We start from the raw sequence: 23,703 nt of genomic DNA, 5'->3' as shown, positions 1-23,703 counted from the left end.
CGGTTACTGTATCTCAAACACATGCAACACTTGTGTTCAGTGGGACTAAACATATCGACATCTGTCTTTTCAAGCATGGGCATTTAGCTTCGAAGGTGAAATGTCACTTTCAGTGGAGGAGCAGACGAAGCAGTTCATGTGCCAATTTGAATCCTATTTTTGAAACATATTTATTCCTCAGCCGTTGTAAATTACATTTTTCCTATTGAGTCTTATTTATGTACAATTGATTGATTCTTCTTGATGAAACATCCTCAGTGGAACCTGTCTGTTGCAAGAGCCCATCTCACATATCACAGATTGCTCACGTCTCCCTTTTATTTTCGTAACACTTCTTAAAGCTTTCTGTTGTCTGACTGAGTTTTGAAGAGTCTGTGCAATTTTGTACAAAGTGATGTACTTGACATACTACTTTATATTTCTGTGAATAAAATGTGAACAAACTATTGCACATTTTTCTGCAGTTATTTACTCATAAATGTCACAATCAGATGGAAAATGTTGGAGATTAAAGGCTCAGAAAGGTCAAGAGCTTTAGTGTTACAAACATAAGCTGATAAAGTATTTAAAGCAATGGGGCATCGCTCTGTAGAGATAAAATTATCTGTCCACACAACACATCTAACTTTCTGTATTAACAGACGTGTGACACGTTTGTCATGTGGTTTCAGTTTATACTGAATAAAGTCAGCCTAAGGTCCATAATTAGGCCATAATACAAACACACTATGAGTTGTATGACTTGTATCGACCACTTTCAATCAGTTTAAAGACTGATAACATAACCCCAGTCATTTACCATGTTTGATGTTTCTAATATGTAGCGACTTCAGGGGATACTGGACAAAATAAACAGACACGCTGTCAACAACAACAGCAGCAGCTCTCAGCAGGCCCAGACCTCCATAACATGCATTAATATCATCCCACACAGAGTTTCAACTCACTGAGCCCCTCAGGCCTCCAGCTGCAACACACAGATCATTGTGATGTATTCAGACGCCCTCTAGAGGTCAGATCTCATAACACTGCAGAAACAAAATGATGTCTAATTGCAACTACGTATTTACAATGATCATTAAATGAAAACAAAGAAACATATATCAAATGTTTCTATTACAATTGCTTAACACAGTTTCCTTTACACAAAATAAACAATTTAACATAATGTGGCATCTCATCTATACAGTACATACACACATACACACTTAAAACACCTGGAGGAAGGCGTTAAAATGTGTATTAATGTCCTAATAAATCATCTTCTGTACAGTTCAGTCATTTTCTCCATTACAGATCCAGTGTGTAGGGAAAGGAAGAGGAATTATGTTGTTCAGCATGATACATTTAATTCTTCCATCCTTGTGCGGTATTTAGATGAACAGAATTGAGTTTAAGCTGCCAAAAAAAAAAAAAGTACTTTGGCTTCACGCTTCTCAGTACTAACAAAAAAGAAAATAAATTAAGGTTTATTGTTAATTGTTGATACTAAACACGTCTTCAGTAAGTAAGTGTTCAGGACAATCAGCTTGTGAGGGCAGACAGTTTGACTATCCATGGCTTCTAACGAATAAAACACAGTGATCCAGCACACTAAAAATAATAATTTTAAACGGTCAGAAACTGTGCAACACTTGCAAAACAGTCTGAGGTAGCACCCCCTCCACCTCCTCCCCACCCCGAGAGTCATAACATGCAACCTGATAGGTACATGTCCGGTTGCTGTTTCTATTTCAGGGCTTGCTGAGATTGACAAAAAGTAGTCCTGCTATGGCCAGCAGCATCGCCACAGTCAACTCCATCATTTTCCCCTGCTTCCACTTGCTAAGATTCTCCTTCTGCTGCTTCTGCATGCGCTGCTTCCTGGCTTTCATGTCCCGCTCCCTCTGCAGCTGCTCCCCGTAGTGAGCCTGATAAAAGGCGTCAAAATCAAACATGGTCTTCCCTCCAGCTTGGGAGAAGCGCCTGGCTCTGTGTTGATGCTGATGCTGCTGCTGTGGGGAGCCCGTGGATCTGCTGGTGGTCTCTTTGGAGGACGGCCTCCCTGAACTTTGAACGTCCGACTGGCTCAGAATACCACAGTCATACTTCCTCCTCAGGCTGATGCTGCCCAGCACAGAGTAAGCCTCGCTGATCTCAGAGAAGCGCTCGGTGGCCTCCTTGTTCCCCGGGTTCTTGTCAGGGTGGTAGATGAAGGACTGCTTGTAGTAGGCTGTCTTGATCTGGGACTGTGTGGCGCCGGGGGCCACTTTGAGGATGTCATAATAGGCTGTCCTGCTTCTGTACAGCACAGGAGCATCTTTGGAGCTGCCACTCCTCCAGCTGTAGCTTCTGCTAGTTGTAGATGCTTGCAGGGCGTCAGGATGCAGTTTCGGACGCCTCAGTCTCAGCCCACAACCTGGCCTCTCTGACCCCTGCTCTGCCAGAATGAAGATAACAGTGCAGAAAGCTCTGAGCTGCTGAGGGGACCTGAAGGTGGCAGGGTGGATGGAAACAGCTCCTCTGCTCCAGGATGACATCCTGCCAGGCAGCAGCTTCTCCTGGAGGAGAGGCTGGAGTCTTGCTGACAGGTACAGGGCTGTTGAATGAGCTTGCAGACTCTCTCTGGTTTGAACAAACCCGATAAAACGCGATGACTCCATTTCCAAAAATGGGGCACAACGCATAGTCTTATTTTCAGGTTGACTTTCACTTGCTCTCACTCTGGAAAGTTTCCCTGATTGGCGTTGAGTTGCTTCGCTCTTTGACACCGGCTGAACTTCACGTTGATCCTGGGTTGATTCCTGTTTTATCCGACTGTCACTGAAGGCGCCGGTCACCAGCAGAGATCCGGGACTTTCTCCAGTGCACATCGGTCGACCCTGGCTGTTTCTGAGCGCGGACAGCCGGTAAGCTCCGCTCCCCAGCCTCTGTCCGACCTCTGCCATTTTACCGATTACGGAGCGGGGAGCATGCCGGAAAACAGCAGCAGCATCCGGCTACGTCACTTAACGTGGAACCAATAAGAGTCAATGTTTACAGGAAGTACTTCTAGTACCCGACCAACGATTTAGCAGAAAACGGGTAACTAAAAAGATATATATTTCTTTGATAACATACCGGTAGCCTATGTCATAACAAACTTTGAAGATCGACTTTTCCAGTAAAAAATAAATATATCGTTACAGGCATTTTCCAAGAAATGTATTTCCTTTCTCATTCCCTTTCACTCCCAAAAATGGAGGAGGTTGATTTTGAGATTGATCTTAAAATTGGGAAATGTTTTTTGATAATTAATTTGATTTCTCCTCTGAGAAAGATTATGCGGATAATTAGCCAGCAAAAATGTAATTCCTGATTTTCAATACAGTAACATTTTTTTTCTTTTCTTTCTTTCTTTCCGAAAACTGGAATCATTTAATTTTATATACATAATTTAGATATTTGAAGGGTACTCAAATGATTTGAAACCCTACTTAAAATCTTTAAGAACGCTTTAGTTTAAAAATACCTTAAGATGATGTAAACAGTTGGCAGTAGCCTATATATTGTGCAATTGTATTTCATTAGTATCTGTTTTATGTAATTTGTTAATTATATTTACTGATGAATTTGTTTTCTTGTTTGTAGTTGCTTGGATTATTTCCTGAGTTTTTTGCAATGTTGCAATGTCAACATCTACCTTGGCGAACTATAGGTGGCGATGTAAGCGTATTAAGCGCTTTTATTAAACTCGACGAAGAAGTGCTCCGTACGTCGCTTGCGTGTGACGTCATTCTGCTTCACGTGTCTGCTACCACAACATTTAGCTTGTTTATGAACCGATTTTACAAATTAACTCTGCATCCTCGGATACTGACACATACACAGGGACAACCATGACCTCCAGCTGTCGACGTCCTGAACACACAGCTCCTCCGGATGTGGTCAGTGACGCGGTTTATTGTAGTTTTTAGCTGCTAGGCTAACTGTAGTCCTACCTGTTTCGGCAGGAGCATTTAGGGTCTTTAAAGGTCCCCTCGACGGCCCTTGGATATAGTTTACCAGCATTTCAACAGGGAATTGAATGCATGTTGACTAGACGATAGGCTAACTACTCAATGCTTTCAATTTTAATACTGTTATTAGCTCTAGTATGTGAAGTGGGATGTAATGATAACACATGAGAGGCTCAAACTGGGACTACAGTGGAGTCAGCTGACAGCCAATGTGGCGAGCTGTTTTATTGATGTGTTAATCTGATGTGCTCTCATCCCCGCAGTTCTACAATGAAGACGAGGCAAAGAAATACTCTCAGAAGTGAGTCTGGGTGTTATTTGTGCTTAATTTCCTGACTTGTCACTATGTTTCTATCTTAGCATATCTGTCAACAAATACATTTTCCATAATCATGAGCAGCTCTGGTCTATTTTGTGAATTGAAATTATTTAAAAAAAGACACACACACTATAGTGTTGGCAACAAATAAATACAAGAATAAGAATAGTGGGCTGCTCCTGATGGTTTTACTGGGATATGGGACACTATTTCTGTCACTGCTGAAAGCCACATACAACTCATTTGGATGGAACAAAGCCCACAGAGTTGGCCATTAAGTCACTAATTCAAATATATCACATCATCAGCTCCAATGTCCAAATTAAGGAGACAATTGTCTGTGGTTGTAGTGTATACATTTCCTCTTCAAAGTAATTGGTGCAACAATATTTAAAGTTGTGTTTTAGGTTGCATTTAACCTGGTAGATAAAAAAGAAAGTAATGCATAATTCCGTGTCTGCTTCTGCAGACTTGCTTTACAGCGATAGCTGGAGAGATTGCTTCAGTTGTGTGGTAGATGATGGCCGCTTGTAAAGGTTGAGTTTGTTTCTTTAAGAATGTCTTTTCATTGCCAGAAGTCACACATCAAACTGTAACTGAAATATCTGTGTGTTTTGTTGTGTCACAGCTCTCGAATGATTGAGATCCAGACCCAGATGTCAGAGAGAGCTGTAGAGCTTTTAAACCTGCCAGAGGGACAGCCGTGCTTCCTGCTAGATGTAGGGTGAGTGAGTGGTATTACACTATTAACTTGATTAAAGCAACACTTTGAGTAAGAAATAACACAATCATGTTTTTCTGTGAACCGCAACATGAATAAGACTAAGCATTGTCTAAAGAGGTTGTACATTGTGTGTTGAGATTATTGTTGCATCATTGAAGACAAATTTGACTTTTGCTACAACATTAGTAACATCTTCTTGATTATGTGAATTCTACCATTCTGAGTGTATTCTAACTTGTAGATTTAAAAACAATATCTTTATCTCTCTTTATAGCAACATCACAGAAACATGGAGTTTGAGGTTGGATGCTTCTGACAAACTCAGTGTGTCACTGAAAGCGTTGTGTTGGAAGTGTTGACAGTGCTGTGAAAGTCTGGCAGTGTTTGAGAGTCATTTAATCTGATTGTCAGAGTGGCGCATAAGACCCAGAATAATACAGCAACCTTGTGTGTTTGTGAAGTGAAGGACTCAAGAGACTGTCTGTCCCTCAGGTGCGGCTCTGGTCTCAGTGGAGACTACCTGTCAGAGGAGGGACACTACTGGGTCGGGGTCGACATCAGCACCGCAATGCTGGGTTAGTTTGACACTGTTGCATTCAAATCAAAAATCTAAAGCTGGATGATATTGTGATATTATACTAAATATCATGTGGTATTATCTTAATCTTCTTAACGTGATGTAGAGTTAAATTATATGACTTTCTGAAATGGTTAAACTGAGAAAAACAGAGGGAAATGAACCATTGTTACCTCTGCGTGCTCTCTTGTCATATTGATATCACTAATGATGAATCCTTCATGTGGACTGTGTGAAAACATTCATAGTTTTTCCTAATATATTGTGCTAGAACTGGAATATATTCCCAAAATGTTCCAGCTGCTCAGAGAATCTGGAAGTTGATTAGACAAATTTATTGTGCATTAAAAAAAAAAGGCTCCAGGCACTGACTTGGCTTTGCATATTAATTTCTACCATCTCTCGGATGCAAAGCGGAGCGCTTCAGGCGCTCATTGGTTGGTCAACATGGTTTTGCATATTAAACACAGATTAAGTCAGAGGTTTCTGTCTTAGCCCTCTGAGTGACATTTTAACTGTTGCACAAAATTTCTCATGTCTTTTTAGGGTTTGTTTATTTGCTTAATTCTGCATTTACTCTAAAAGAAGATGTGGATAAATTGCTGAAACATTGATCAGATGTAAACGTCTTCCTGTGACAGATGTTGCTCTGGACAGAGAAGTAGAGGGAGATCTCTTAGTGGGAGACATGGGCCAGGGGATGCCTTTTCGACCCGGCACCTTTGACGGTTGCATCAGGTGAAGAACAAAGCATGCTTATGCTTTCCCTGGATTTATTTAGAATAATTTCTGACTCCGTTTTTCATTTACCTTTCACTTTATCCCCTGTCAGTATCTCTGCCCTGCAGTGGCTCTGTAATGCAGACAAGAGGACACATAGTCCTCCAAAGAGACTCTACACCTTCTTTAGTACTCTCTATTCCTCTCTGGTAAGGTTTTGTCATTCTTGTTCACTTCTTCGAAAAAATTAAACATCCAGATGCCATATTTTACAGTGAAGACTTCTCCTTGCTCTTTGTCTTTCAGTCAAGAGGCTCTCGTGCAGTTTTTCAGCTTTATCCAGAGAACTCAGAACAGGTGAAGCAACTTTATGGATAGTGGATGTAAAATCAGAAGTTTTCTCCAGATTCCCTGACTCACCTTCAGTCTTCTTCTTTCTCTGAAGCTCGAGCTGATCACGACGCAGGCCATGAAGGCAGGCTTCGGTGGAGGCATGGTGGTGGATTACCCCAACAGCAGCAAGGCTAAAAAGTCAGTACCTATCAGAAGCTGGGCTTTTATTTTGACATGTTCATCTGCAGCCATTTGCAATTGATTCCTTCTTAATAGCCTGTGAAATTAGTAGCAGTGTAGTTGCAACACAAGGCTAATTAGAACAGGATGACATTCATATTGACTGTTTGTCACATTAGCCTCATGATGAATTATTACACAGGAGTTCACTTTCACACACTTGCGCATCTTGTTTGTTTCCAGGTTCTTTCTGTGTCTCTTTGCTGGAGCAACAGGAGTCCTCCCCAAAGTAAGGCACAAAGGAGTTAGCATTAGTGGATATTGTGGATGTCTACATTCAGTTTAGCTACATTATGATCATTTTTTGTTCAATTCAGGGACTGGGATCAGAAACTTCAGACAGAACGACTCCAAACCAGGTCCAGTTTTCAGGACAAAGGTAAAGATATTCACAGCAGTCTGAGTGATCTGATTATTGGGATGGTTTGAGGAAACTATGGAAGTAGCAGAGTTTGTTTCATTCGCATCTGGATTTATTTGGTTGTTGTATTTTATTGAGAAACGTGATGAGTTGCAGCTTGAGGCCGTCTGAGCGTCTGCTGTTCATTTGTGACTGCTGAAATAAACATTTGCATGTAAAGCATTTTGTAGATACCCCAAATGTAATGGGATTTTAACATGCATACATTTAATTATTTTTTAATTTCTTTTCTTAACATTTGCTGGTTTCAGCTTCTCCAATGTGAGGATTTGCTGCTTTTCTTATCTCTTATATGATACTATACTGAATATTGTTTAGGTTTTGGACTGTTAGCTGGACTACATGAGTCATTTTAATATTGGTCTTTAGGAAACATTGAGCTCTGGGAAATTGTGATCACCATTTTTCACCTTTTCACAATACGATTAATCAAGACAATAATTCATTATATTCACTGATAAGGGAAATAATCGTTAGCTGCAGCCCTACTTTTCTCTGATTAGGATAATCCCTATTTTGTTGTTGATTTGTATTAAAACAGCCATTTAAAAACATCCTGACTTGGATAGGGAGCAGGTCTTGGCCATGATAAGTGCAGGTTCAGTCATACCTGCTTTGATGAAGCCAACAGACCGAGAGAAATCTAAAAAGGGTCGTTGTCCTGCCTGATTTAAAACCCTGTCAGGCAGCTTTTCCTCCCCTTCACATACTGATGCTAAAGTTGCTCCTTCTGGTTGCGCAAAGAGACCGGACATGTGAAAACATTTTGCATCAGAGGCAGAGTTTTGGATGCGGTTTATTACAAAGAAAAAAGCGCATTTTAACTAAGCTTATCAGCCACATTTTGTCTTTGTGAAGATGCCGGTTCAAAAACATGAAGGGGAAATCAGCGAAGAAGGGACGAGATTGGATCTTTGAGAAGAAGGAGAGGAGGAGAAGACAGGGACGGTATGTACATGACTGTTTTTAACTCTTTCGGGACAGAAAATTGCATTTATCATCTTGTGCTGAAATATTCATGTCCTAAATCATGTAATATACTTAAGTTGAACTGAATCCCCTCTTATTAGCTGCATTCTGTAACACTTGCTGACGCCTCTTCTCTCTCTGCTGTGTGTTTGTCGGCGTGCAGGGAGGTTCGAGCCGACACTAAATACACTGGACGTCAGAGAAGACCTCATTTCTAGCTCTGACTCATGCGGCTGTGCCTTCATTAGCTCTCGTCTGTACCACCCTTCTCGCAATCACCTCTGGAACTGCAGGGCATTTGGACTTGGTTCATTTTTCAGCTCTTGAATTCATGAGACGCAAGAGTGAAATGCTATTATGGCCAATCGTTTTTATGTTTGGTTGAGGCAATTTGTTTCTTACAAATAGTGGTAAGATTTCCCTCTCCATGTACCAAGTACATGGGCAGACATCTGTACTACTTACTGGTAACACAAGACGCCTATAATAGAATTAAAACAATTTTTATCTTCTATCTCTGATCAGCTGTTTATTGTATTATATTCAATAATTTCTCAATTAAAATTCTGCACAAATAGAGATTTGTATTATATTCATTTTTTTGTTTTTCCAGAATATAGAAGGAATTGAACAAACAACTTCCATGATTTTGTGAGAACTGCACTGTTTCACAATCACATGTCATACAAACCACCCTGCAGAGGAGACATACAGTACAGATTCAGATTAAGTTTTAAGTTGGTATGAATAAAAAGGTGCTTGCTCATAAGCGGGAAATTAAACTAAATGAGCTTTCAAATCAAATAAAACTATGTAATTTACTTTTCATGTTTGAAGGTTTATAGACCGTTCTTATCAGTAGTACTCAAAAGACTATAACAATAAATACATGTAGACTATTGATAAGGTGATGAATTAAAATTAAATGAAATGAATGTTTATTTGTCTTTATTTGGACAAGTAAGAAAACAATAAAACATACTGGATTCATGGATTTAAAAATGATTGCTGATGAGATTAAAAAAAAAACCTAATGGGCATAAGAAGGCATCTAAAAAAACAAAGCAAATGGATCTTGGCTATATTTTATTATGCAGAGTTGTAAAAGCAGATGTAAGACAATGTATGTTGTTTTTTTTGTTTTTTAAATCGTAACCCACTGAGGAGTGAGAGAAGAGTTTATTTGCAAAAACAGATAAACAACTTTCTTGAAATGAATAAACCAACACCAGTTTCATTGATATTCCGTGGAGGGTCTAAAAAAACATGATTTAGGAAAATAAATAATCTGTTTTTGCTGCTTTAACTCTGCACCGCGTGTGGCCGACAGAGGTCGCTGTGCGCTTTGGCACAATGGAAACCACCTGGGCGTTATCTCTAAACCTGCTCAATCAATAACCAAATCCAACACAAGCTCAGCACTCAGCCAGACTCTCCGAGGTGGTCATTTCTTCTCAGTCCAGCCTTCAGCCTGTTCGACAGACTTTACCGGAACAAAGAGAAACTTGGAGAGGAGGTTATTATAGGTCAATTAGTGCGGATTGAGGAGGAAGTTGAAGGTGTGTAATGGGTTAACGGCGGAAGGCCTCGCCTCACCTTTAGTGCGCGTCACCCGGCTCTGCTCTGTAAAGTGGTCCCATCATCCAAACCAAAGGGGGAGAATCACCGCCTTTCGCCGCCGCCAGACGCGCGTCCTCGCCCTCATCCTGTCGCTCCGCGCCCCGCCGCTCCATCATCTCACACATCCAGAAGACAGCGGGAACTGAGAGGAATAAGAGTGATTTACCGGAACCATGAAGGACCGCATGCAAGAACTTAAACATGTAAGTTACTGTCGGGTTATTTTAGACGGTCAGCATCCACCTGTTCTGTGAGTGGATGCTTGTTGAACGCGCTTTTAGATGATTATAAAAGCGCAGATCCACAGAGCTGGGCGCGCTGACTGAGCAACAGTTGTGACTCTCGGGGGTCTGATGGAGGCTGAAATGTTGTGTTTTATTACAGGCAACAGGCGCATATTGCCACCTGGCTGTACTGTGTGTGTGAAGCAGGATAAAGCCCTGCCGAGATGAAAGATTTCAGGTGTTTAATCAAAGTAAAAGTCGTTTTCTTTAACGAAAAACCACTTTGATCTTCCTGCTTATATTCTTTAAGCAATTTATCGACTACTACAGGATGAGGCTCAGAGGGACTTTATAGGATAGACACGTCTCATACTTACTGGTATTTAATCTCGATAGGGTCATTCGTGTAATATTCAGTGTTACATTTTAGCAGTTTTTTTGTTATCTTTTAGAATTTAATATCCAGAAAGAGTTAGATTTGTGAACAATTGTGTAGCCTATGTGGAAATATGTTAGTAGTGAATAAATCAGTGTGTGTGTGTGTGTGTGTGGTTTGATCGATCTGGCCAACTATGGGTGTAATAGAAGATTGGTCCCAGCTCGCCAGTTTCACCTGTTAAATGTCTGCAATCTGCACATTATCTGTAAAACCTTTAACCACCCACACCGAGAACAATGATTTCCACATCTCTGTCCTTACCCCTACATCCTAAATGAAGCCTTAAAATCTATGAATTCCACGTTTTGACCTCCTGATAGTTTCAATATCCCGCACATATATCACGTAGTCTATGTATAACTGTTTATAATTGTTGCTCAAAGCCATTTGTTTTGGTTTGAGTTTTATTCTCCATAGGAATGCAGCAGCTTGATATAGGCTACTGTGTGTGTGTGTGTGTGTGTGTGTGTGGTGGTAAAGTGGCCATCGTAAGATCTGGTAATGGCAACTGAGGAGAGAGAGGGGAAATAATTTACGACTCCTCAGTTTTCAGTGAAGATCCAGTTATGAATTGGCCTCAAGGGAGACAACCCAGCCCTGCCAACTGTGTGTGTGTGTGTGTGTGTGTGTGTGTGTGTGTGTGTGTGTGTGTGTGTGTGTGTGTTTGAGAGAGGCGTGTCTCCAGCCTGCCATGCTGCCTCCTCGCAGTGCTGGAAGGATGCAGTTTAGAGAGACGGAGAAATCGCCTGAATCTTCCAGCTTCATTCAGCCAAACCGCTCAGGGTCGATAGAAATTGTCTGTCAGCTGCTGATTCTTTTTTCTTTCATTATTTTTGATCATATCTTTCATATCTGAGAAATGGCTGCTGGAGCAGCTCCAGTCAAACCAATTTTAGGCAATTCGGACCAAATAAAATTGAAGTAAATTGCAAGTCACAGACTGTTATTTCCCATCAGCCCTAGATTAATATTGTTTTCCATTTACAGCCTCAAGTTAATGCAGCTTCTTGAACCTCACGTAGATGTCTCAGTGGGTCTGGACGGCTCATTACAACAGCACAGAGTAGGATACATGTGCGATTGTATAAAAGCTCTGAACTAGTGTGCAATGGACTCGGTCTGCAACTTTTTTATTATTTTCAATATCGATTCATCTGTCGTTTTTTAAAATTTAAATCAGAAAATAGTGAAAAAATGTGCATAACAAGTTCCCAGGACTCACAATCTTGTTTTGTCCGACCAATAATACAAATCCAAAGATATTTAATTTACAGTGATGTCAAACTAAGAAAATTAAAATTAGACATTAGAGTGTACTACTTTGGGAGTTTTGGAGAGTCCCTTCAAGAATTGTCCCCTTATCATGGTGGGGGATTCAGGTGCCCCATGACCCTGGGAACTTTGTTGCTAGGGAAACGGCTCCTGGTAGGGTCTCCCAAGGCAAACTGGTCTCTTGTGAAGGGCCAAACTAAAAGCAGTTTGAAGACCTCTATGGATTGGCAGAGGGAAAGAGCAACCTCACATGGAGGAGGGAAACCAGGGGCCCCTCGTGGAGGTAGGCTTGGCACGAGACCATGCAGGTGAGAGGGGGAGAAGGAAGTCTGAGCTGTCTTTTGTAGCCTGCTGCCATGACAACCCAGACCTACGAAAGTGGACAGAATATTGATGGAGTTTGGAGAGTTATGTCGTCACAACTAAACAACTAAACGTCTACTGTCTAATGTATCTGTCTGACTCAGTGGCACACATTCAAGGGGATACATGCAAGATGTATTCTGGTTGAGCGAGGTTGCGTAATGATGTCCCCAAATATCTCCCAGCTCACTGTTGATGTCGAGTTGCAAATCATCAACAGTGAACTAGAAAAACAAATTGGAGGATTTTGTGATTCTGCTGTGGGCTATAACAAAACCACAGTTCACCTATTAAACTGACTTCCCAACTCTCAGTGCGCTCCATCTAGACTCCAGTCCACAGCATAAAAACAGGTGGATAACGTGGATTGGGGTTAGACTTTTCATATTTATTGTATGTAGAGGAAAATGGAAATTTACATGACATTATTGATCTGAAAAGAATCCAATGCTAAGGCTTTCTTGACATGATTGTTATCTTTTGATTAGGAATGCACCGATCAAGCGTTTTCTCTGCTGATGATGATTCTCAGCTCAGAGCTTCTGCCGAGTACCGATCTGATATCAGTGCTCTTTATTTGTCCCCAAATGTAAAATCTGTATACCCCCCTGTGTGGAACTCACTGGGATCATTTCTATGTAAGAAAACACAAGTCCAGGGATTGTTGTGGCACTAAAAACAGAGTGTGCAGCCTCTTATTTTCTCTTAATGTTTTGGACTTCTAGTATGAAAATATTTGTTTTGTGCTACATTTTGCAAATTGCTTAAAAGGGAAAAATAATTAGCTTCAAATAACATGTTACAAAGATATTGCATAACTGTTAATTTTCACATGCAAACAAAGCAAGGGAGCGGCAAAAAGAAGTGAACGGCACTTAACAGATTTCGTTGCCTCCGTGTCTTTGTGTGTGTTGTGTCACACTGCAGGTTTACTCACCCATGTGCTTGCGTGTCATTTTGGCAGGAAATTGAGTTTTGCTCATATTTGTGTGAAGGTGCAGGTTCTGCTCCAACGTTGCCCATATGCACATAAAGCTACTTTATGAGCTCAACACCTGCCTACGACTCTGCTCTTCCAGTAGCTCATTAGCTTGCTGCCTAAAAACTGACAGTCTCAATAACTAAAACGGTCTTACGGGCCTCTCCCCTCCCCTCACCTCGTCCCATCACTCCCAGCCGGCCAAGCGGTGATTTGGTGACAGATGGCGCAGATAAGATGCGTTTGTCAGCCTCGCTCGGGCTCTGAAACCTGAGGGGAAACACGCTGATGAGGTTATTACGGATTTCACACACCACAGGAACTGTTATCAATCAAATGTGATTGTTTATCTCCTGATGTTTTATCAGCTCCGTCTTTTTGTTCTCTTCTGTCTCTCGTCGTGTGATTGGCCATATCTGCCTCTTTTCCCATCTCCATCTCTTTTTAATAATAACCCTCCCTCTTCTTTCATCCTCTCGGTAATCGGTAGGTCCTCCGTTATTTCTGTTTGCTCTTTTCCTATCAGTGATTTATCAGATGGCTTCCTGCCCTCCCCCATTTTCCCTCTCCTTTCTCCCTTCTGTCTCCTCTGTGCAGCCTTGTTAGTCAGTGTTAGTATTTGTTCAGGCAGCTCTTTGTGAGTGTGTATGGCCGGTGTACTCACTGTCACTGCCTGTGTGGCGTTAGAGTGACACATTAACTAATAGGATGGATGTGGAGCACCGACTCAGAGGCTGTGTGTGTCTTTGACTCTTGTTTCTTTTCATTAGCCCTTCTCTTTTTTCTCTGCTCACATCCGTCTCCCCTTCATCCCACTTCATTCCCTGTCCTCACCTCTTTTTCTTCTGTCCTTGACGTGATCTTGGCTGTTGACACTTCTTCAGTGACACCAACAAACAGTGGGGGGGACAAAAAGCAACCTTGGTTGCTGTTGAACTGAACACTGATCCTAGAGGCTCAGAGGTTTTATTTGTCCTCGCCCGAAGCTTCGAGCCTCTGCAAGCGCTCGGATCTGTGGTGGCAAAACCAGCAGCTTCCTGGTTGAGCTCCACAGATGAGCCTTTATCTTTAAAGTCAGTGGTGGAAGTGGCAGCGAAATGCGTTGTCATCGTCCTGTATTGTCACTATTAACCATGAGAAAGGCGTACTCTCTCACAAACAAGTCATTCATCAATACATAGAGGCTGCATAATTACATTAATGAGCCATGAAATGAGTGTGACCGATCTGGCATTTCACCAGGGACTTGTCTGTCTTTGCAAATGAGGTGACAGTTGCAAAGATATCTGATATCTGTCGGCTGCTAATAGGTATTTTTGAAATGTGTGAATGGATGGTCCATTGAATCGTCATGCACCGCACCATCCTTATCCATATCAGTAAAGTAAAATAAGGGTTCGTGTTTATAATAGTTTCTTGAGCTTCTACCTGTGAGATTTCCCAGAAATCAATGCGGTATCAGTGTCTGCTGATGTTTTATGGCGTCGTTTTGTGGCAAAATCTCGTGCTTCTCATAAACAGCAGCAGCTCCCGAGGCGTCAGCTAATGGAGATCCTAATAATAAATAAAGATGATTCTGTAATCAAACCTTCCACATCTGCTGTGGGAAAATTAGCTTCGGGTCATCTTTGTTATCGATGGTAGCAGAGTGGTTCTTTAGCAGCACAGATAACACCTTTTATTGCAGATTCTTGTTGGAGATTAAGGCTGTGAACCGTCATTGACCTCTTGTCTTTGTTGCGTGATAATCTTTCATAATAATAATAATAATAATAATATGCTTAATCTTGCCAACGTGAGGCTGAACAGGCACTTTTAACTAACAAGTCCTCCAAAGTAACAAACAACGTAATTTGCCATCAATCATCATCATCCCACATAAGTGTTTTCTGACATGACGGACAACATCATTTGTCAGTGCCCACCAAAACCAGTACCTCTGTCACAAACCATTGTGTGATCTAACAATCTACGGTTAAGGTTTGGTTAAGTTTAGGCACAAAAATACTACTTGCAAAACTACTTTTTTTTTACTACCTTTTTGCCTCTTTGCAACAGAAGCTGTACGCCATACTGAGCTTTTAAGTTGACATGGCAAACAGTTTCTCACGTACACATCCAGCAGAAATGGAGCAACGCCAGCATATATTTGGAGTCATGTTTCTTTCCACCAGGCAATAAGTTCAATGTTCGCCCTCTTTTAGCTATGTTCTTGGTTTCCCCTAATTTCTGAGGAAAGTATGTGGCTCTTTAGCTGCTAAATGCGCCACTATGTTCACCATGTCTCCAACTGTGTCTGCCTGCTGTTTGCTGCTGAACAGGTAGTGTACAGTGCGTTTTTAGAGCTTTTCTGAAAATAGCTGCCTGTTGAGTCTGAAAACGACACTACGAGAACAGCGAGAGTGGACCAAAACAGTGAAGTTGCGAGCTGAAAACCAAAACAATGAGCTCTGTAGAGCTGAGTGGAACTGCAGAGTGGGGTGGTAATTCTCTTCACATTCAAGTAAATGATTACTAATAAATAAATCTGAGGCCTTTGTGGCTCTGTAACCACTCACACTATTTCTTCCTTACTTCCTGATGGACAAGAATCATAAGTCCTACCAGCCATTTGCTAAAATGACTGACTGTTGTTTTTCTCTTTTAAAAGTGTTTTTCTCTGAAAAAGACTTTTGGAATGTGAGCCATTACAAATATTCTAGAGCTAAAACAAACATCTGATTAAGTGATTACTCGATTGGCAGATGATTAATAGGCAGCAACTTTGTCAATTGATTTGTCAATTATTTAAGACATTTTTCAAGCAAAAATGCAAAACATTTCCCAGTTACAGCTTCTCAAATGTGAGGATGTTCTGCTTTTAATTTTCTTGTCATAGAAAACTGAATATCTTTGAGTGATTTGAAGATCACCTTTGGATAATTGGCATTTTTTGGACTATTTTCTAACATTTTAAAGACCAAAAGTGAGTCAACAGATTAAAAAAAATAATCTTCAGATTACTCATTAATGAAAATAGTCTTTCGTTTTTAAAAATGTTGTATCTCTCGGCCTCTTTCCACCTCTGTTTTCTGATCTTTTTCTTTGCTTTTCTCTGCACTTCTTGTCCTACAGCTCCATGATATCCCTCTCACTCTCTGTTACATTTCCCACATATCTACAATATAATTATGTTAGTGGCGCATTGGTCCTGTCATAATCCTTCATGGCCAGCGAGTTATGGAGTGAATATATCCCACAGGGGAATAAGGAGAAGGGACTGGGGGTGGGAAAAGCCATAGCTTAAGTGGTGACAGCACGGCTCTTTTCCCTGCCTGTGATCTGTCACTGAAGTTCAATTGAAGCTTCACCACATTTTCTCACCCACTCCTGCAACGCTGAACACTGGCCGACCACCCGCAGCTGAATACTCACATGCCCAGGGCAGACAAGTTTGTGCATGAAGATCCTCAACAATTTGTAGTTTATGTATTCATACCCATCAGCCAATAACGTGCTAACAAGCCAAAATGGAAGTAAGCATCCACTATTTAGTCTAAAAGGTCAGTCATCTCATCTGAGTCCCTGTGGCAGAAAGGGTTATCTCTGTGAGAACTGGCGGCTGCAGACATTTGAATTCTGGCCTGCAATTGATTATCATTGATTTGTGGAAAGATGTGCTATTATCGCATTATAAGTAATTATTTAACCTTTTATAGTGTGGCCGTTTGTAAATTTGTGTTTAGGCGTGTTTAAATGGCATCACTTTGATGATTACACTGTTAAAGGTCAGAAAGATGTGAGGGAGGCAGAGGGCGGAGAGGGATGAAAGACAGAGAGAGAGGAAAATAGGAGGAAGAGCAAGAGAGGGATAAAATCTGGGATTAATTGAGGAGGATCAAAAAGTTTAAATTGAGCAGAATAAGGTGTTGTTTCTCTCAGGACCAGGTAACAAGACGGAAACAACGTAGAAACATCTAAAGTGTAAGTTTGGTGGTATTAATGAAGGACGACATGGTGTTGAGGAAGGATAGAAAAGACAAAGTGAAGGCGAGAGGAGGGAGAGCGAGACAAAGGTAACTGAGTCCATGTTGTGTGGGCCAGCTGCTATAATGATTGTGTAGTGAAGCTGAAGTCTGGAGGAAGGAGAGCGAGAGAGAAGGAGGCGAGAGAATGACAGACAGGGAGAATGAGAAAGAAAAGGGAAGATGATTAAAGGGGGAGGACGTTGAGGAGGATTGTTAGGAAATGGAAATTGTTGCACATGCACACACTTTGACTCTGTGCTGCTGCGGTGGCAGTGCTTCATCTCCTCTCCCACCCACATTATTCTTCTTCGTGCATCTGCTGAACCCTGCTTGCTGCCGGCACAGCTGATAAAATCCTCTTGTTAACCTCGGCCAGATCTGTTTTTCACTGGAATGCAAAGCAGCTGTGCTTGAGAAACGAGAAGTGGGTTTATTTTAACCAAATCAAATAGAAAATCCCACATACAAAGTCACAGGAAATTATAAAAGGTAAAAATACAAGGAAAGAATCAAACAGTCACAACAGATGTGCTAGCGAAGAACAGCCAAGAGGCCCATCTGGAACTATCATCATCGGAGATTCATAATAAAATGATACTAGCAGTTAGCAACGAGAAACTTCTTAAAATGCTTTTTAAAGATAGTTGTGGAAATGTTTACCAAATTTGAAGGATTGAATTCCAGGTTTTTTTTTGTCTTTTTTGAGAAATTCTTAGTCTGATAATGACTAAAAGTCTGTGTTCATGTCGGCCATTTTATGTTTAGGATCACAGGTTTTGTTTTGCCCTAACCAATCAGAAGTGAGTGACGTAGCCGCCCTGCTGACGCCATTTTCAGTCGTCATGGACACTGGGATACAAATTACTTGGAGAAGTTAACTTGACATTTACTTTGTCACCATTTTTCTGGCTCTGACACAGGAAGATGATGATCTTCTGCTTTTCCAACTGGGAAATAGCCGTCAATGAGCACCAGATTTATTTACTTGGTTCGTTCTATCGTCTCCACTGTCTTCGGGTCACCAGATGGTCAATCTCCCACCTATAGGACAACAAGCAAATAATTATCTCACGCCGTATCTTATCTTATTTTTATTTTTATTCTTATTCTTATTTTAGCTTTTATATTCTACTTATTTGTTATCAAAACAACAGCACCTTCAGACCACAGCAAATTCCTTGTAATGTATGTTACTTGGCAATAAACAGTTTCTGATTCTGATTCTGATTCTGATCTGCTGGATGCGCAAATAGGCAATTATTTAGTAAAAAAACAACTTTATTAGGTTGTTGTGTTTACAAATGACCCAAAAAATCAATTAAGGCAGGCTGAAATTGGTGTCTGTTTCTGGTTTGGGATTTGTGAGTAGTGCCAAGTCTGCTGAAATAATCATTAAAGACAGAAGGCAGAGTGTTCAGATCTGCAGTTGTGCTAGATTCAAACTCACTTTTCTTGGCAAAACAGAAGAACTGATTTTCTTCTCTGCGGTTGCTCCCAAAATGTGTTGTGCTGTGCTCATTCATGTGTACAGACAACAGTGGAGCTTGTTTGGAAAGTACTGCAGCACATACATATCTTCGATTAAAACAAAATGTACTTCTGTTGGAAAGTTATCAGCAGGAGTGCATTGATCGGCTATAGAGCACATGGAGAAATGTACCACATTATTTTTCTCCAGCTGACTGCATCTGAAAAAAACTCACACTAGCCATCAGTGTATGCCCTGAGTCAAAGATGGAGACTTGTGGACTTGCTTCAAGGATGGCTCCTGGTGTTGTTGTCAGTGAGGAGACGGCACAGTAATGTGAAAGGAACTGACTGAGTTTTACATTTGGCTGGCTCAATCTTATCACTTCCTGTGTCCTCTCGTCACCCACGCTGCTCCCTGGTTGTGTAATTATCCTGTCTCGATAGCCCTACACTTCGTCCTCCTCCTCCATCAGCCGGTCATTTACTCTGACAGTCACTCAGTCAGCCGACCAGCAGGTCAATCTGTCGCTGAGGCCGGTTTGTTGATTTGAGGTTTTGCTGTGTCAGCATCAGCTCTAACTTACTTTTAGTTTTTAATTAATATATATATGCAGTGGTTGTTTTTTTTCTAGTGACCCATGAATTTAAGTCAACCCCTGCGCTCATAATAAAGTCACTCTGGATACGAGCATTAGCTTCGTGCTGAAAATGTGAGTGAAAATACATTTTCCCGTGTGATTTTACTGCCTACTGTTCCTGCATGCACTTCGACTGTCGATCCCTCGGCCTGCGCGTGGTGAATATCCTGAGGGCTTGAGCATGGGAGCAGGTGACAACATGGCCATGGCTATTTTTATAAGTGGGATTGTGTGTGTGTGTGTGTGTGTGCTGTTGAATGTCTATCTTCGTGAGGACCAGTTTGAGTTTTAACCAAAGTGACACTGGCCAGTCTTCACTTCTTCAAAACGCTGTTTGAGATTGGTTTTAGAGTAAAGGGCCTGTCCACCCAAATTACAAAAATAAATTTTCTCACTTACTTCTAGTGGTATCTCGCCATACAGATAGTTTGGGTTTTATTTACCCAGGTTTTTGGATATCTTCTAACCTTGGAAGGACTCGGCCATAATGCATCTGATTCTAACCTTAAATTACAAAACATTGTTTCTCACATACCTTTGGTCTTATTTGTCCAGGTTTTGTGATATGATATGATATGATATGATATGATATATAATAAGATGTCTCTGGGAGTTCTGTCAAAACACTGGTACAGTGTAGGTGAATGGAAATGTGTTTGTCCTGCTCAAAACATTGAAGAATTACATTTGAAAAATGAAACAGCGACATGTCTTTCCGAAACCAATGTCTCAGTTACTCTGGACAATTAATAGACCTTACTGTCTATGATATTATCTATAACAACTGTTCACTACGAGGTCTGCAGAGTATCCAGAATACCAGAGACACTGAATCTGGAAAACAATTGTTGTTTTTTTTGTTAATGTTTCATTACTGTGAGCACCACCCCACTGTATTGTCAGGTAACAAGAAATCTCAGAGACAGACTCTGGGCAAATTAAACCAAAGTTACCTACATACACTACCTAGATACACTTTAAGGTTAGGATTAGAGGTTAGAGCATCTGAAGATTCAAGACGGTTGTATCATCGACAATGCAGCAATTGAATTTGAGCGTAAACACCTTTAAGGACAGACTTTGGTTAATGTTACGCATCTCATTTTTTAGGTTCTTTTAGGCACTTCTGCATTATTAAGTTGGATATATCAGAGCCTTCAGAAATTACGGGTTTCTGAGTCTTATTTACAACTTTGATGTTGACGTAAACGCTATTTACAAGTCGGAAACTGGTAATCACCATAATTACTGGAAACAGGAACATAGAAGCCAAAGGTTAGGAGCGAGGGAATGTGTTATGTTGTAATGTGTACTATGCAGTAGAAGAATAACTGTGTGTGTGTGTGTGTGTGTGTGTGTGTGTGTGTGAGTAAGCACACATCCATAATGAATGCTACCTATCTGTATTATGATAATAAATCTGGTTGTCAGTATTCCTCCGTGCAGTTGACACAGATTTTTATGAGTCATTTCTAATGGGACTACAGGAAGCAGCTTGAATTGGCTACAATACAAAGATGCAGGAAACAGGTCTGCTTTAATATGGAAACATAAAAGGACAATAAAGTGCTGCCCACATGGGTTTCTGTCTCTCCACTTGAACTGTCTCTCGCTGCTCTTCTCTCTCTTATTCTTAGTTATAACCAGAAAAAGGGTCTGAATGCATTCGCTCTCTCATGATCACGTTATTTCCTCCCTCTCCATTTACCCTGACTACTCACACATCAACACTCATGCTCGCCGTCTCTATGTCCTCTTATTGCACGTGCAATTACACTTTCACAGCTTTCCATAATTGTCATGTTGGCCTGTATCTCCTCCTCTTCTTTCCGTGCTGACATCAGCTGTGATGTCTGTTTTATCTCGCTCCCTCACTCGTGGACTATATTTCTTCCTCCTCCTGTTTACACTGGATGTGCAGCCACTGTCTTTTGTCTTTATGGAGCGACTCCCTGCTGGCATGGTGCCTAGAACAACTCTCTAATCTAATAAACAGCATAATCAGGCCACTGCTCCTGCCGGGGTGTTTTACCCGAGTGTGAGCCCCAGAGGCAGAGAGTGAATTGAAGGGTTGTGGCCTAATGGGGACCGGCTTGCATAGGCCTTGTTCTTTCTGTGTGTTAACCCTCTGTTGTATATTATCAGTGTGTCAGCTGTAGTGTGCATGTATGTTTGTGTGTCTCAGGCTCAGAGCAGCTGCTCTCTGTGGACAGTCAAGTCCAAGTCTGTAGGCTGAGTCAAGAATGAAGCATTGAAGTCTCCTCCCAGCCTCTGTGTGGCTCAGCAGGAGCTTCAGATCTGGGTGGGAGGAGGAGGTTTGGGGTGCATCGCTCGGTCTTCTCCCTCTCACAGTAACTCACAGTAAAACCTCCTCTCTCTGCAGGAGATACAGCATCTCTCTGTGGAGGCAGACCACACTACTGGTGCTCTCGGAACTTATTCTGATTCCCTGCATGTCCTCCTCCTCCTCCTCCTCCTCCTCCTCCTCTGCCTCCTGCTGCTGCCTCGTTTCTCTCGGCTTCTAGTCTGCAGTTCCTCAAATGCACCTCATTGCCATACCAACACCAAACTCTTATTTATTAATACGATGTGAAGAGTTTTGTTCCAAAATGAGAGCCACCATATTGACAGTTGTCACAACAGTTGAGCTCATCAAGCTCTCAAATTTGGGAATCTTGAGACAGTTCATTGTTTTGGATTTAATTATTTTATTTTCCAAATGTCGTCAAATGTGTTTTTGGATGCAATTTGTTGAATTGAACATAGTTTGAGTGGGTTTGGATAAAGTTAGCGTGATCACAGTGGATCTGCATTCCTCTCACTTAGTTTTGCGCCAGTTGCCTCGCCATCTCTCGCTGAAGTGTGTCTCCTCAGACGTTTTTCTCAAGAACTGGATCCTCTCTCTCACTCTTCGTCTCCCCATTTCTCTACATTTCTTCCCATTTTAACCCCACAGAATGGATTTGTGTTTGACACAACTAGAAAGTCTTGCATAAGCACCTATCTATAGTTACTAAGTAAACACTAGACTTTTCAAACTGTATCCTTCAGCATCTCAATTTTGTGATGTGTGCAAAATCGAAGAAGAAACTCTTATGTTAGAATCACTTTGGTCAAATATTTTGATCTACTCTAATGGATACAAAAAACTATACTTCCTCACAGAAACTTAGTTATTTTCGGATATTCAGAGGAAACTGTATCCTTTCCCCCTCATATAAAAACAGCTCTGATGATGAAAAAAAAAAAAGATTCTCAAGGACTGCAAAACAACAACACTTTTTTCCAGTTTTAATAACTTGAAATGTCATCATAAACAAAAGTAGCGTCATTCCAGCCTTGCTCCTCCTTCTTCTTCTTCTTCTTCTTCTTCTTCTTCTTCTTCTAATCAGTTATTTATTTTAATTAAACTTTTTAGTAGTGGTGCTTTGTGATTATTTAGGTCTCAGTCAATTTTTTCTCTTCTATCAAGTGTGTTTCTGTGTTTGTTGATTTCACTATACACTAAAAAACCTTCAGAATAAAAACAATATTCAAACTCTCAGAACTACACAGACAGACATATCTGTATATTAGCATACCACTGATGTATAATACTGAATGGATTAAACAGTTAAGAAGTAAAAAGTTTCTCCTGCTTTCTGCCTCCCGGTGCCTTTAATGCATTTACATTAGCGTCTTTGTCTGGACGAACATGGCCGACTGCTGGCACACGTGGATGGCATGAAAATAATGTCTTGATACGACTCACTGTGGTTTTAAAATATTAATTGGACCTAATGGTTTAAAGATTTGTTTTAAAATGTGCAGGGAGCTCAGGAAATTGTTTACTTAGTTTTACAGCGGTTCCTTTTTAAAAAGGCAATTTATGGCCAAAAGTCTTCTGAGTCCCAGAACATCATGCATCCCACAGCTTTCGACAGGGGCTTCTATTCCAATATCACACCACAACCCATTGCTGTTCCTGTGATCCACAGAGTACAGAGAAAATCCTTGTTTTAAACAAACAAGACTTGAGGGATTTTTGCCTTTGGGTCAGTGAGGGTTTTTAAGAGAACATTTTTACAGGCTGGGAGGGCTGGAGATTGGAGATTGCCTGCTGTTGAGAAGGGGAAATAAATGAAACCATAGTTTTGATTCACACAGCTAGGAAAGTAGCTGTTATATGCATCATATGATATGAGAACTTACAACGTCTACGTTCTGTAGTCTAGGGCTGCAACTGTAGAAAGCATAAAGAAATGTGCTCATTATAAAATCCCAGAGTGACATATTCAAATTATATTCGCTCTCCAAGCCAATGACATTCAGTTTACTATCATACATTGTATACTGTCTGACAAGAAAAGTATCAAATCAAGTGGAACCAGTGTAAGTTTGGTATTTTTGCTTGAAAATTATGAAATCAGCA

The 23,703-nt window shown here is 41.0% G+C and overlaps 3 protein-coding genes across 3 annotated transcripts in view; 2 read left to right on the top strand and 1 right to left on the bottom strand.

Moving 5' to 3' along the window:
* Positions 1–1,733: 1,733 nt before the first annotated feature.
* dnajc30b (DnaJ (Hsp40) homolog, subfamily C, member 30b) lies at positions 1,734–2,927 on the bottom strand. Its single transcript, XM_070906019.1, has one exon. It carries the CDS (start codon positions 2,925–2,927, stop codon positions 1,734–1,736), a length of 1,194 nt encoding a protein of 397 aa, XP_070762120.1.
* An 828-nt stretch (positions 2,928–3,755) lies between these two features.
* On the top strand, positions 3,756–8,843 carry bud23 (BUD23 rRNA methyltransferase and ribosome maturation factor). Its single transcript, XM_070906099.1, has 12 exons — positions 3,756–3,905; positions 4,241–4,278; positions 4,925–5,020; positions 5,513–5,595; positions 6,239–6,335; positions 6,430–6,526; positions 6,624–6,674; positions 6,763–6,848; positions 7,074–7,119; positions 7,208–7,269; positions 8,170–8,259; positions 8,444–8,843. The coding sequence occupies exons 1-12, from the start codon at positions 3,858–3,860 to the stop codon at positions 8,496–8,498; spliced, it is 849 nt and encodes a 282-aa protein (XP_070762200.1). The 5' UTR covers positions 3,756–3,857; the 3' UTR covers positions 8,499–8,843.
* Positions 8,844–10,063: 1,220 nt separating this feature from the next.
* The window catches only part of stx1a (syntaxin 1A (brain)), a 52,660-nt gene continuing 39,020 nt past the window's right edge, over positions 10,064–23,703 (top strand). The window contains exon 1 of the mRNA XM_070905296.1: positions 10,064–10,103. Coding sequence (XP_070761397.1) covers positions 10,074–10,103 — 30 coding nt within the window. The 5' untranslated portion in view covers positions 10,064–10,073. The remainder of the gene's footprint in view (positions 10,104–23,703) is intronic.

This window comes from Enoplosus armatus, chromosome 5 (genome assembly GCF_043641665.1).
Source record: "Enoplosus armatus isolate fEnoArm2 chromosome 5, fEnoArm2.hap1, whole genome shotgun sequence".
Taxonomy (NCBI): Eukaryota; Metazoa; Chordata; class Actinopteri; order Centrarchiformes; family Enoplosidae; genus Enoplosus; species Enoplosus armatus.
This window is presented reverse-complemented; position numbering and strand designations above follow the sequence as displayed.